Source organism: Sapajus apella, unplaced genomic scaffold (genome assembly GCF_009761245.1).
Source record: "Sapajus apella isolate SASKATOON/1434 unplaced genomic scaffold, GSC_monkey_1.0 scaffold22, whole genome shotgun sequence".
Classification (NCBI taxonomy): Eukaryota; Metazoa; Chordata; class Mammalia; order Primates; family Cebidae; genus Sapajus; species Sapajus apella.
This window is the reverse complement of record NW_022436962.1, coordinates 14,475,932-14,489,787: the sequence shown is the minus strand read 5'-3', so window position 1 is coordinate 14,489,787 and position 13,856 is coordinate 14,475,932. Positions and strand designations below refer to the sequence as shown.

Genomic DNA, 13,856 nt, shown 5'->3' with positions numbered 1-13,856 from the left:
TCACCTTTTTTGTCCTTCAGGTTTTTTTTTTTTTTTTTGGTATTTTTTCCTTTTTTTTAAGCATTAAAAACAGTTATGAAATGTGGTGTCCCATTGATGCAAGGACTGGGAAAGTCATTTTTTTCCCCCAAATTCACTGTAAAATAAAAAAGTCTTCTATGAAGGCAGAGCTCTGTCTTTTCAAAGAGGGTGGGTGGGGTCCTGAGGGGAGTAAGGTGAGGACAAGGAACAGAAAGGTGTGAGGTGGTGGAGGGGGGGCGGGAGGTGGAAGGAAGAAAGAGAAACAGGAGAGACTTTTTCCCAAGGGAGAAGCTGGACAGCACAGGGTCAATTGGATTCTGAGGTGGTTTTGTATAAACACAGGGCAGCAATCAGTTTCTAAGTTCTCCACACACGCACGCGTGCACACACACACACACAGTGGGGGAGGTGTTTTGTTTTGTTTTGTTTTGGGGGGCAAGAAGTCAGGGGTATGATTATAACTAAAATAAGACTAATCCTAGAAAGCTGGGAGAGGGACAATGCTGTTAAGAAATTTGATTTCTGAGAAATCAAGAAATGCTGATGTGAGAGATGTGGGAAGGTAAGGCTAAGATTTAATTTGGAGGCTGGGCGCGGTGGCTCAAGCCTGTAATCCCAGCACTTTGGGAGGCCGAGGTGGGTGGATCACAAGGTCAAGAGATCGAGACCATCCTGGTCAACATGGTGAAACCCCGTCTCTACTAAAACTACAAAAAATTAGCTGGGCATGGTGGCGCGTGCCTGTAGTCCCAGCTACTCAGGAGGCTGAGGCAGGAGAATTGCCTGAACCCAGGAGGCAGAGGTTGCGGTGAGCCGAGATCGCGCCATTGCACTCCAGCCTGGGTAACAAGAGCGAAACTCCGTCTCAAAAAAAAAAAAAAAAAAAAAAAGATTTAATTTGGGATATACCGAGAATGAGGTAGTAAGACATTCAGGTGGAGTTCAGGTTCCACTTGAGGCTAAAATCAGATTTATTTATTAAAACACAGTTTTGAAGAGTCTGGGAAATTTTTATAAGAAAAAACAGTGGAATCATATCTTACTCAGATCTCAAATTGGTCTAGAATTTGATTTTCAAGATTACTCTTGAAATGCCCTTAAGGTAGCCAGAGGCAGGCACAGTCTGTCAACACACCCATAGTTAGGTATTACTCCAGCACTGGAATGGACCAAAACACACACACACACACACACACACACACACTCTCACTCTCTCTCTCTCTCTCTCTCTCTCTCTCTCTCAGTTCAAAGAGATACATAGGAGACATTGTAGAAACTAAGACTAAGTAGTGGATTCTCAATTCCCAGTTCACCACTGCGCACTTTGGGGCATACACTCAATAAATGGAGTGTAAGCAGAATTGCCAGCACTACTACACTTGCAATTGCTAAACATTCTTTTTTTCTCTTTTATTTGACTGAATGTCTGGATGAATTTGTATAATTTAAATGAACATATGACTAACACAGTAAAATAATGAGACTGTGTATCCAAGACAGGAAAAATGAATTTTGAGGACAAAAACTTGGGAGAATGCCTATATCAGAAGAAGAGTTATAAAAGAAAACATAACTTCTCAAAAGTTAAAGGAAGAAAAAGAGGGGCAGTTATCTATAACAAGAGCTCAGAAAAAGGCAATGGGAATCGAAGTTAAAAGTTGTGGAATGTGGTCATCTGTGCCAATGCTAACCTTTTAAGAGGCAGCTCAGTGGAAAAATGCAAAAGGGGCCAAGTGTGGTGGCTCACACCTATAATCCCAGCACTTTAGGAGGCTGAGGCAGGCGATTACTTGAGCCCTGGAGTTTGAAACCAGCCTGGACAACATAGCAAGACCCCATCTCTACTAAAAATACAAAAAACTAGCCACGTGTGGTGGTTTGCCTGTGGTCCCAGCTACTCAGGAGGCCGAGGTGGGAGAATCACCTGAACCTGGGAGGTCAAGGTTGCAGTGAGCTGAGATCACACCACTGCACTCCAGCCTGGGCGATAGGAGTAAGACCCTGTAAAATGGAAGGGAGGAGAAGGGGAGGGAGAGGAAGAAAGGGGAGGAGAGGGGAGGGGAGGGGAGGAAAGGGGGAAAAATGCAGAAGGGATGGTTGAAAGATTAAACAGTATTGTGATGAAATGGAAGCAGAGGAGGTGGAATAGTGAAGAAAAAATAGGGTCAAAATTTTAAATATACAGGACTCAGGTAAGTTGCTGATTTTAATCATTGTCTTTTAAAACTGAGAAACTTTGGTAGAGATTAAATTTAAAGACAATTAGAATATATCTAGGAATCTAAAATTGTGTGGTAGCTGTAGTTAGCTAGATGGTATCACAGAGTATATTCTTCTACAAAAACACCCATCTGAAATTGCTTTAAAAATAACAATAATATAAAATAATCTAATTTATAATAATATGAAAGGTCCCAAAAAGCATGACATCCTTAGTGAATTCAGCATTTTTACTCTATCCTTTCCCTGCTAAACTGTTTTCACCTTTCCCATTTTTATCAGTGGTAGGCTCAAACTATCTGAGTTGAAAGAGGTAGAAAAGATCACCAAGTTAAACTTTCTACTCAATGCTAAAAATTCCACCCAACATCTATAATGAAAGGATGTCGTCCACCTTTGCATGAAAACAACCATAGATGGGGAATTTATAGCTTCAAAAAGCACTCCTTTTTCAGTTATACTTATTCTTACTTTTTGATTCATCAATCTTTCCTCCACCTACCCATTTACCTCCATCCAAAACACATCAAAGCAGAAGACATGCCAGTGACACCCTCAACACTCACAAATACTTTCAAGGAGACGTATTAACAGTTTCCTACCTTGCAATGTTCTTTGGATTTACTACTTGCTTCCATTCCTATAACTAATACCCAACCTTACTGATACCCTTTTATCATTTATGACTTACATGCCTAATATTTTAGCAACTATAAAGTTTCCCTGTTCTAATTTATCTTGTATAATACCAAGGTAATTTTCCTAAATTAAAAAAAATTTTCTTTACATCCTTCTGTACTAAAGAAACGACAGGGTCTTTCCATTTGACTTAGTTTATAAAGCAAACTTCTCTTTCCGGCTATCACAAGGACTTTATGCCCTGACCTTGCCCACTTATGTCTATCACAAAGATGCCCCCATTCAACCCTGCTAACATCTCTCATACACCATGTTCATTCCTTCTCTGCATCCAAGTTTGCCTCCTAAGTAGACAATATGCTTCTTAAGGCTGTTTTATGTTTCCACGGAATTCTCAATAGCAATTAATTACCACAATATTAAGAATGTAAGTGCTCAGGGAATACCTGCTGATTCATTTTTAAAAGTGCTTTTTAATTTTCTCCTACTAGACTTATATTTTTGAATGTAATGTTCAACACCAAACCATTGCTGATATTATTCCCTCTGCCTACAATGACCTCTTTGGTCCTTTTTGTCAGTGCAAAAAAATCCCTCTTATCCTTCAAACCTCAGCTGCAGTATTCCCCCTCTAAGAAGCCTTCTCTAACTGTCCTTGCCAAAATGAATAATGCCCACTTATATTCCTGTACACTTTGCTTATAAATCTATCACACAACTTTTATCAGTTTGTCTTATAACATCTAGACTGCAAGTTCCTTTTTTAAAAAGCAGGTGTAAAAAAAATCACCTAATCTTGTCCATATCTTTATGTGTTCCCCCTTCCCACACACTTTTCACAGGGACTAACACAGTGCCTCATATGAAATAGCTGATCAATAAATACTTGTGGAAGTAAATGAACTTTCTTCAACAAATTTTTCCCTAAATGAAAGTAAGAAATACAACCAAATTAGTAAGTAAAGCACTTTAGTGACAGCTTACTTTCAGTAGAGTTACTTCATGTGATGGCTTATTGTAATTATTTCAAAAGTTATTAACATTCTTTGATTCAGTATGGTTTAACCTAAAGGTAAGGAGATAGGTTACCTGATTCATCAAGTTCTGTACTGTAACTGTTAACTGAAACACATCTCTTCAAGTTGCCCTCCTCCCCAAAGCAGTAATAATAATATGACAAATATAAATACATCCTGGGGACTCTTTAGATGATAAAACACATATTTTCCATCTCATATAAGTTCAATAAATCAACCCAAAGTAATATCCAACTTCGGTGTATGGATGGTAGCATGTTAGCATTTTGGTTATTTTATTTTGATCATTATTTTTATAATAAATCAAAAAATACAATAAATGATAACTTCTTACCCAATAACTACATTAAAATGTGGAAATGTAACATAATTTTGCTATTATACAAAAACTTAAAATGTAAGAGGTAGCATGATATATACTAATATAGAAATCCAATCAGGACTCTAAAAAGATAAGATATAGCCAGAGTTTCATTATTTACTCGTTCGGTCACCTTGAAGTAGTTGGTTAACTTTCCTGATTTCCAGTTTCCTCATGTGAAATAATAGTATCTGGTTCATCTATCTGTATGGATTTACATAAACATCAAATAAGATAGCACATAGGAAAGCTATAAAATGCTACTGGACTTTCACATCTTTCTTTCTTTCTTTTTTTTTTTTGAGATGGAGTTTCGCTCTTGTTACCCAGGCTGGAGTGCAATGGCGCGATCTCGGCTCACCGCAACCTCCGCCTCCCGGGTTCAGGCAATTCTCCTGCCCCAGCCTCCTCAGTCGCTGGGATTACAGGCACGTGTCACCATGCCCAGCTAATTTTTGTATTTTTAGTAGAGACGGGGTTTCACGGTGATGACCAGGATGGTCTCGATCTCTTGACCTTGTGATCCACCCGCCTCGGCCTCCCGAAGTGCTGGGATTACAGGCTTGAGCCACCACGCCCGGCCTTTCACATCTTTCTTTACATAAAGTTAATAAGTAAGACTGTCCTGTAATTTTATGGAAAATCTGAGATTAGAATTATCCTTTTCTTGAAAATTCAGTAAACCTTTTCTGTAAAACTGTCTGGGCCTGGTATTTTCTTGTGAGAGAAAAATGTTAATTATCCTTCGTTTTACTTAATGATTATCAATTATTCAGCTTTTCTTTCTTTTTCAAAAGGCAATTTTGATAAAACACATTTTCCTAGGAATTCCCATGTTTTGTTTTTCACACTTGTTAACATAAAGTTCTTCCTGCTATTCTCACAATGTTTTTAATATCTGTGGTATTTTATTTAACTTTTAGATAACAAAATTATAGACATTTAAAATTCTTTGCTTTCATGAATTTTTAATGCATAACACAAATTAAAATAATTTTTGTTGCAATAACAAAATAAAATGGTAATTTTTGTACTATATTATCCTTAAATAATCATTACGAATGTCTGTCAGTTTACCTGTGGGCCAGGAATGAGATATCAGTCTTTGTATTATTTTTTGCTCTTTTCCATAACCTAACCATCTTCAAAGAGATTATTTAAAACAATGAAAAACAACGTTTTTCATAAGTCTTCCTTTCTGAAAGACACTGATGACTAAGATGGCATATGGTACGTTATTTCTGAAGTACTACTATTCTGCCTCCCCATAGCACCTCACATATATTTCATCTGTAGACATTTCAGTCAACCTAAGTTTCCCCCTTGTGGGGAAAAAAAGTTCCCATAAGACCAAATAAGATTATTTGATTATTACATACACAGAAAGGCAAATCCAGGATATGAAGCATAATATGGAAGTCTTAAAAAGAAAGAGAGACAAAAAGATAGTAGAAGCTCCCAGAAAAAGATCTGAAGCTCCTAGAAAAAGACCTGATTGGACCTTAAGAAAATATAAGTACCCTTGTAATTACCACGAACAGCAAAAACATATTTAGGTTTCAATTGAAATAGGAGACTTAAGAAAATGGTCAATCCATACCTTGTTTTTATGTAGAAGAATGTAAGTCCTCATATTAAAATCATAAGTGGAAACTGAGCCAAAAGACAATTATCTTAAAATAAAAACTTGCTAAAATAATTTTTTTTTTCGAGATATTTTTCTTGCTGTGTTACCAATTCACACAAGCAGGAAAGGGCTTTGAGCAAACATTGCTGAAGACCCAGAAATATACTAGCTTGCTCATCAATGAGCTTCTAGTTTCACATACACTGTTCCTACTACTATTTTCCCTAGTTACGTTGCTTGCTATGAATTTCTAAGGGCAAGAAATAAATAATTTAACTTAAATACAAACCAATTAACCAAGCCTCATAAGATCATTTAAATAAAAAAAAATAGAGACATAATATATTATCCATATTATGCAATCTTCAAAGTATTAATGATGCATGTGACCAAAATAGTACTTGAACACTGAATAACAGAAAAAACAAGTTTTCACTATACTTAATCACATATATTCTTCAATAACATACCTCAGGAGGTTTGAATTCTTCAATTCCACCTTCCATTTTCTGTTTAAGTGCACTGTTTACTTGCTTAGCATTCTGAACCTTCAACAAAATAACCCCAAATGTGAATCAGATCGTGTACTTGAGTAAATTTTTGAGTACTCAGTAAGTGAAAAGAATATATTCCAAAACCCTCTTAAATTTTATTTTAGGAGAATAGTCATACTAATCACACTTAGGGCATGACATGCCACTAATTCAACTTACACACATATCAACTAATTAAACATCTAACAGACTAAAAGACTCAGTATCTTTGAATATCATGGTCTTGAAAATCTTTTAGCAACAACTTTTATAACCAAAGACAACTGGCAAACATACAGATTAAATTCCATCAATACTTCTCATTACCATGTTTTGACTAAATAACAATTTTTCCAATAATAATGATGATGATGGTAGCTAACATTTATTAGTTATTTATTATGTATAAAACATCATTCTCAGTCCTTCATATGTAATAAATCACCCTGTGAGGTAAGTACAATCAGTTCTGCTATAACATGACAAATACATTAAAAGTCACTGAACTAGCCAGGTACAATAGCTCACACCTACAATCCTAGTGTTTTGGGAGGCCAGGAGTCTGAGACCACCCTAGCAATATAGTGAGATGCTGTCTCCACAAAAAAATTAAAAAAAAAGAAAAATTAGCTGGGTATGGGAGGCTGAGGTGGGAGAACTGATTGAGCCCAGTAGTTCTAGGTTACGGTGAGCTGTGACTGTGTCACTGTACTCTGGCATAGGTGACAAACCAAGACCCTGTCTCAAAAAAAAAAACAAAACAGAAATGGTCCGTGTGCTATGCAAGATCCATAATAAACACCACAGGGCTTGTAGGGAAAAGGAGATTGGGATATAACATTAAAAAACTTCAATGACCACATGAGACAGGAACGTAACAAAAATGGCAACACAGTTTTACACATTCTAAATGTTTTCTAAATCCATAAATGCTACAACAAAGACAGTACTTTACCTTGGAAAAAAAGACCTGAAGTTTGCCTATGGAAGTGGGAGTCAAAATGGCTGCAGTTTGTAAATTACTGTGGAAGTGGTAGGAGGGTTACTTGAAATTTTAACACCAGATATGTATGGTTCATAATACACAGTAAATTGGGGTAGCTGTTACATGTTTGAGATATGTGCATGCTCACTTCAGCTGGGTGCATGTTTTTTGCTGACAAAAATAATATACAAACAAAAAATTTGTGTTATGCTCAAATTGTTCCCAAGTATATTAATTGCATTAGAGCAAATCCACATTTTCAAAAAAAGTTATAGCAGAACAGACTCTACTCATAAACATTTTACGGATGAGGAATACAAGGCACAGAGAAGTTAAAAAACTTTCCTAAGGCTAGAAGATACAACCTGAATTTAAACCATACCAAGTTTGTCTGTTTGTTTTTTTGGGATGGAGTTTCGCTCGTTACCCAGGCTGGAGTGCAATGGCGCGATCTCGGCTCACCGCAACCTCCGCCTCCTGGGTTCAGGCAATTCTCCTGCCTCAGCCTCCTGAGTAGATGGGATTACAGGCACGCGTCACCATGCCCAGCTAACTTTTTGTATTTTTAGTAGAGACGGGGTTTCACCGTGTTGACCAGGATGGTCTCGATCTCTTGACCTTGTGATCCACCCGCGTTGGCCTCCCAAAGTGCTGGGATTACAGGCTTGAGCCACCGCGCCCGGCCCAACCATACCAAGTTTTTAACTTCTACTCTACTAGCAATATTATTAGTCTCCATTTAGACTGCTAAAGGTTAGCATTTTTTGCTTACTTTTTTCCTCTGTTTTTCCCCCCTAGTATGGACAATGAAATACTTATAATTTAAGAATTTTTTTTCACCAGAGATCTTAAAACCAAAGCTAAAATGTGTAAAACCTAGGACAGTTCAAGGGTAGTCAGTTGGCCATGTTAGATAGACATATAGAGATAAAAAGTAGTCTCAATTCTCAAGGATTTCATAGACTAGTGGGGAGATAAGTAAATATAAAAAGTATGATAAATACTAAAACACCTAACATAGGCATGCAGAGATAAAGAGGGAGAATGAGAAAGTAGGTGTGCTTGTATGTATGTTGATAAACAGGTGGTGGGGAAGATTACAGAAAGTGTTCCAGAGGAGAAGACGCTAAACTAAGTTTTAAAGAATTTAACTGGCAGACAAGGTTGAGAGGAGGATATGCATTCCAGGCAGAATAACATGTAGGAAGACAGAAAAGCCCTAAGGCAAAGGCAAGAAGTTAGGCTGGGGCCAGACTGAGGAATTTTAATTTTGCCTAAAGATTGAAGGATATACCTGAATTGAACCTTAGAAAGACTGGAGAAAAAAAAAAAAAAAAAAGATTGGAGGAAACCTAAAGGATTTTTAAGCAAGGGAACAAAATGATCATATCTGCCTTTTAGAAAGATACTTCCAGTAGTAATGTGAAGAACAGAATAGGGTAAAGAGAATGGAAATTAATTTAGCAATCCAGGCGAGAAATATTAAATAATTAAGAAAGCTTTCATTAAAATTGTAGGAATGAAGGAAGGATGGCAGTGGTATACAGAGGTTAAAGAAATAAATTAGAGGCCCAGCATGGTGGCTCACACCTGTAATCCCAGCACTTTGTGAGGCCAAGGCAGGCGGATCACCTGAGGTCAGAAGTTTGAGAACAGCCTGACCAACATGGAGAAACCCAGCCTCTACTAAAAATACAAAATGAGCCAGGCATGGTGGTGCATGCCTGTAATCCCAGCTACTCAGGAGGCTGAGGCAGGAGAATTGTCTGAACCCAGGGGGTGGAGGTTGCAGTGAGCCAAGATCGCACCATTGCACTCCAACCTGGGCAATAAGAGCGAAACGCTGTCTCAAAAAAATAAAAAATAAAAACTTGGAAACAAAATTAAGACATCTTTGTAAACACTTGATTGTGTAGAATTGGGGGAATTGAGGATAAGTGGTCACTGGCTTCAGTGACTGAGAGTATGTGGCACTACTCACTGAGACAGAGAATACAAAAACTGGAATAGAAAACTATGGTGAGTGTGGAAGAATTTAGTTTGGACACTGTATACGAGATGTTTGTGACATAAAAGTTGCAGTGGTTAACAGAATTTTTAAACTCATGACACTTTACTGTGTCACACATCAAATGTCAGACATCAAATAAATAACCAAGATAGGACTTTTTTTTTTTTTTTTTTTTTTTGAGACAGAGTCTCACTCTCTTGCCAGGCTGGAGTGCAGTGGTGCAATCTTGGCTCAGTGCAATCTCCACCTCCCGGGTTCAAGTGATTCCCCTGCCTCAGCCTCCCAAGTAGCTGGGACTACAGGCACGCACTACCATGCCCAGCTAATTTTTGTATTTTTAGTAGAGACGGGGCTTCACCATGTTGGCCAGGATGATCTCGATCTCTTGACCTCATGAACCGCCTGCCTCAGCTTCCCAAAGTGCTGGGATTACAGGTGTGAGCCACTGCACTGGCCCCAAGGTAGGAAGTGAAAGCTTAAAGTTCCTTCTAAAAAAAAAAAAATCAATAAAAACAGTACCTAAGTATAGTAAGAGTAGTACAGAGAATGAAGTATGAATACAGGTGACTGAGTACATTTTATTCCTTTATATTTTTAGTGCATTTAAAGAATTACAGGCAAAGGCCAGGCGTGGTGGCTCAAGCCTGTAATCCCAGCACTTTGGGAGGCCGAGGCGGGTGGATCACAAGGTCAAGAGATCGAGACCATCCTGGTCAACATGGTGAAACCCCGTCTCTACTAAAAATACAAAAAAATTAGCTGGGCATGGTGGCGTGTGCCTGTAATCCCAGCTACTCAGGAGGCTGAGGCAGGAGAATTGCCTGAACCCAGGAGACGGAGGTTGCGGTGAGCCGAGATCGCGCCATTGCACTCCAGCCTGGGTAACAAGAGCGAAACTCTGTCTCAAAAAAAAAAAAAAAAAAAAAAAAAGAATTACAGGCAAATGTTTTAGAAATTTTCTAAAGAACAGTGCTGTGGTTTGGAAGATGGGCATCTTGCATTTATAGTCTGACTAAAGGCTAAGCATTTAACCAAATATGAGACAGGTTGCTGGTATAGGGGTAAGCACAGCTGCCTTCTAAATATGTACTATTTCATATGTACTATACACATACATACTCAAGAGAGTCACAAAGTCAAGTGAAAAAAAATCCAAAAAGAAAGAAATGGTTGACAGTGTCAAACATTACTGAGTAGTCATAGGAGTTAAAAACCAAGAAGGCAGCATTAGATGTGGCCACTTGTTCATAAATGATCTTTTTTTCTACTGTAAGCCTTAATTCCTAGGCTCAAGCAATCCTCCCACCTCAGCCTCTCTTGAATAGCTAGGACTACACTACAGACACACACAACCACGCTTGGCTATTTAAATTTTTTTTTTTTATAGAGGTGAAGTCTCGCTATGTTGCACAGGCTGGTGTCAAAACTCCTGGCCTCAAGTGACGTTCCTGTCTTGGCCTCCCAAAGCATTAGGATTACAGGCATGAGCCACCATGTCAGCCCATAAATATCTTCAGATAGGTGTTTCAGTAGAACTGGCTTACTATACGGGGCAGGAACTGGATTAGAAAGGGTTGAAGAATAAGTGATGGTAAGAAAGCAGAGGAAGAAAATGGGGTCTATGTTTATTAAGGAAGAAAAAGAGTTAATAGAAAAGCAGTTTGGGTGAATAACAAGGAACAGAAAAATCTGAACAGGTTTAAGATAGAGAATCTTGATCAAACACCATACTGTTGCAAGGTTCTTATATTTTGTAAGTAGTAATATATAGTAGTCCTCCCATATCTACAGGGGATACAGTTCAAAACTCCCAGTGGATGTCTGAAACTATGGATAGTACCAAATCATAACATATACAGGTTGAGTATTCCCTTATCCAAAATGCTTCAAATTTCAGAAGCATTTTGGGTAAGGGAATACTCAACCTGTATATGTTATGATAGTGTTTCAAATTTCAGGGAATTTTGGAATATTTGCATAATACATACCAGCTGCACATCCCTAATCCGAAAACCCAAATCCAAAATGCTCCAATGACCATTTCCTTTGAGCATCATGTTCAAAAGTTTCGAATTTTGGAGCATTTCAGATTTCAGATTAGGGATGCACAACCTGTACTGTTTTTTCCTATGTATACATACCTATGATAAAGTTTAATTTATAAATTAGGCACAATAAGAGAGTAACAATAGCTAACTAAAAATAGAACAATTACAACTGTAATAAAAGCTAGGTGAACACAGTCTTTCTCTCAAAATATCTGCACTACAGGTAACTGAAACCATGGAAAGTGAAACCACAGATTAAAGGAGGACTACTGTAATATTAACTAAGTATACAGGGATAAACTAAGGATGAATATAGTAATCCCTAAAGCAACTACAAAAAAAGCACAAGAAAATGCAAAAAGATAGAGCTAAAAACTGTAAATATGACCATGGTCCACCTCTCCTTAAAGTCCTTCAGTAGTTTCCTAACTCTGGACGAATTTCAAATTTCTTAACATGATTTTCTTACAAATCTCTATTTACTTCTACTGTAATCCGCTAACAAATAGCTTAAAGATGAGTGACAGTGATCAGACCAGTACTTTAAAAAGATAATATTGGCAATAATGTGTAAACTCCAGCTGAAGAGAAGTAACAGAAAGAATCAACAAGAGGCAGGGTGTGGTGGCTCATGCCTGTAATCTTAGCACTTTGAGGCCCAGGCAGGAAGATCGCTTGAGCCCAGGAGTTCAAGACCAGCCTGGGTAACAGCAAGAACCTTTCTCTACAAAAAAATAAAATAAAGAAAAAAAAAGAATCAACAAGATAGCTACTGTCAGGCAAGCAAGAGTAAGAACTTAAATTGGTAGTAATAATAAAATAAAAATGAGGCAATTGATTTAAAGGAAATTTCAGAAATAAAACTCACATAACTTGGTTATCATTTTAGTTTACATGTGTTGGGAAAGGGATAAGAGCAGGGGATAAATAAAAGAGGATTCTAGGCCGGGCGCGGTGGCTCAAGCCTGTAATCCCAGCACTTTGGGAGGCCGAGGCGGGTGGATCACGAGGTCAAGAGATCGAGACCATCCTGGTCAACATTGTGAAACCCCGTCTCTATTAAAAATACAAAAAATCAGCTGGGCATGGTGGCGCGTGCCTGTAATCCCAGCTACTCAAGAGGCTGAGGCAGGAGAATTGCCTGAACCCAGGAGGCGGAGGTTGTGGTGAGCCGAGATCGTGCCATTGCACTCCAGCCTGGGTAACAAGAGCAAAACTCCGTCTCAAAAAAAAAAATAAATAAATAAAAAATAAAAGAGGATTCTGATGTTTCAACAGACAGGAAACGGAAAAAATATTTTAGGGAAAAACCTAGTAAGCAGCTGCGACTATAGCTAAGGAGCTTGAGAAAAGTCACAGCTTGAGAAGTACGACTCAGAAGTCACTGGCATAGAGTGTAGGGTTAAGGTTGGTTGATATAGATCAGGAAAGTATAGACTTAGAATACACGGATTTAAGGGATAAGAAAAAAATAAACAAAGAACGGGAAAAGACAACTAAGAAAGGCCAGAGATCTAATAAAAATGATTAGCTGAGTACTTAATATGTGCCGGACACTGTTTTAAGCACTTATATATTATCTGGTTTAATTCCTCTGAATCACTATACTATTATCCACATTTCCAGATGAGAAAACTGTGGCTGAGAGAAGTTAAAGAGCTTCTCTAAGGTTACACAGGAAGGAGATGGTGTAGCCACGATGAAAACTCAACAAGTTCACTGACTCTAGATGCTGATTCTTAACTACTATCTGGTTATGATGATGGTACCCGTACAATACTACTAGTACTACTACTACTACTGATGATGATGATGATGAAGACAACAACCATTATTCACTGAGCATTCAAAATGTGCCAAGCACTACCAAACAATCTACATGTACCATAAATAATTCCCAATAACCTACAAAAGAAGAATGATTATTATTCCCAATTTTATAGATAGAACATTGAAGCTTATGGAGGTTATATAATTTGCCCAAGATCACAGAGGTAACAGGCAGTAATGCTAGGATTCAAATCTAAAACAGGCAGAGGTATCTTCTAAGTTGCACACAAGATAAACTTTAAAAAATGAGGCTGGGCGCGGTGGCTCACGCCTGTAATCCCAGCACTTTGGGAGGCCGAGGCGGGTGGATCACGAAGTCAAGAGATCGAGACCATCCTGGTCAACATGGTGAAACCCCGTCTCTACTAAAAATACAAAAAATCAGCTGGGCCTGGTGGCGCGTGCCTGTAATCCCAGCTACTCAGGAGGCTGAGGCAGGAGAATTGCCTGAACCCAGGAGGCGGAGGTTGCGGTGAGCCGAGATCGCGCCATTGCACTCCAGCCTGGGTAACAAGAGCGAAACTCCATCTCAAAAAAAAAAAAA

The 13,856-nt window shown here is 38.3% G+C and overlaps 1 protein-coding gene across 10 annotated transcripts in view; it reads right to left on the bottom strand.

Annotated features, from left to right (window-relative positions):
* Nucleotides 1–13,856, bottom strand: part of RCOR3 (REST corepressor 3) — a 62,813-nt gene that overhangs the window by 16,938 nt on the left and 32,019 nt on the right. For all 10 annotated transcript variants that reach the window (XM_032289144.1, XM_032289136.1, XM_032289143.1 and 7 more), the window contains one exon: nt 6,376–6,453. In XM_032289144.1, the coding sequence (XP_032145035.1) occupies nt 6,376–6,453 (78 nt within the window). The remainder of the gene's footprint in view (nt 1–6,375; nt 6,454–13,856) is intronic.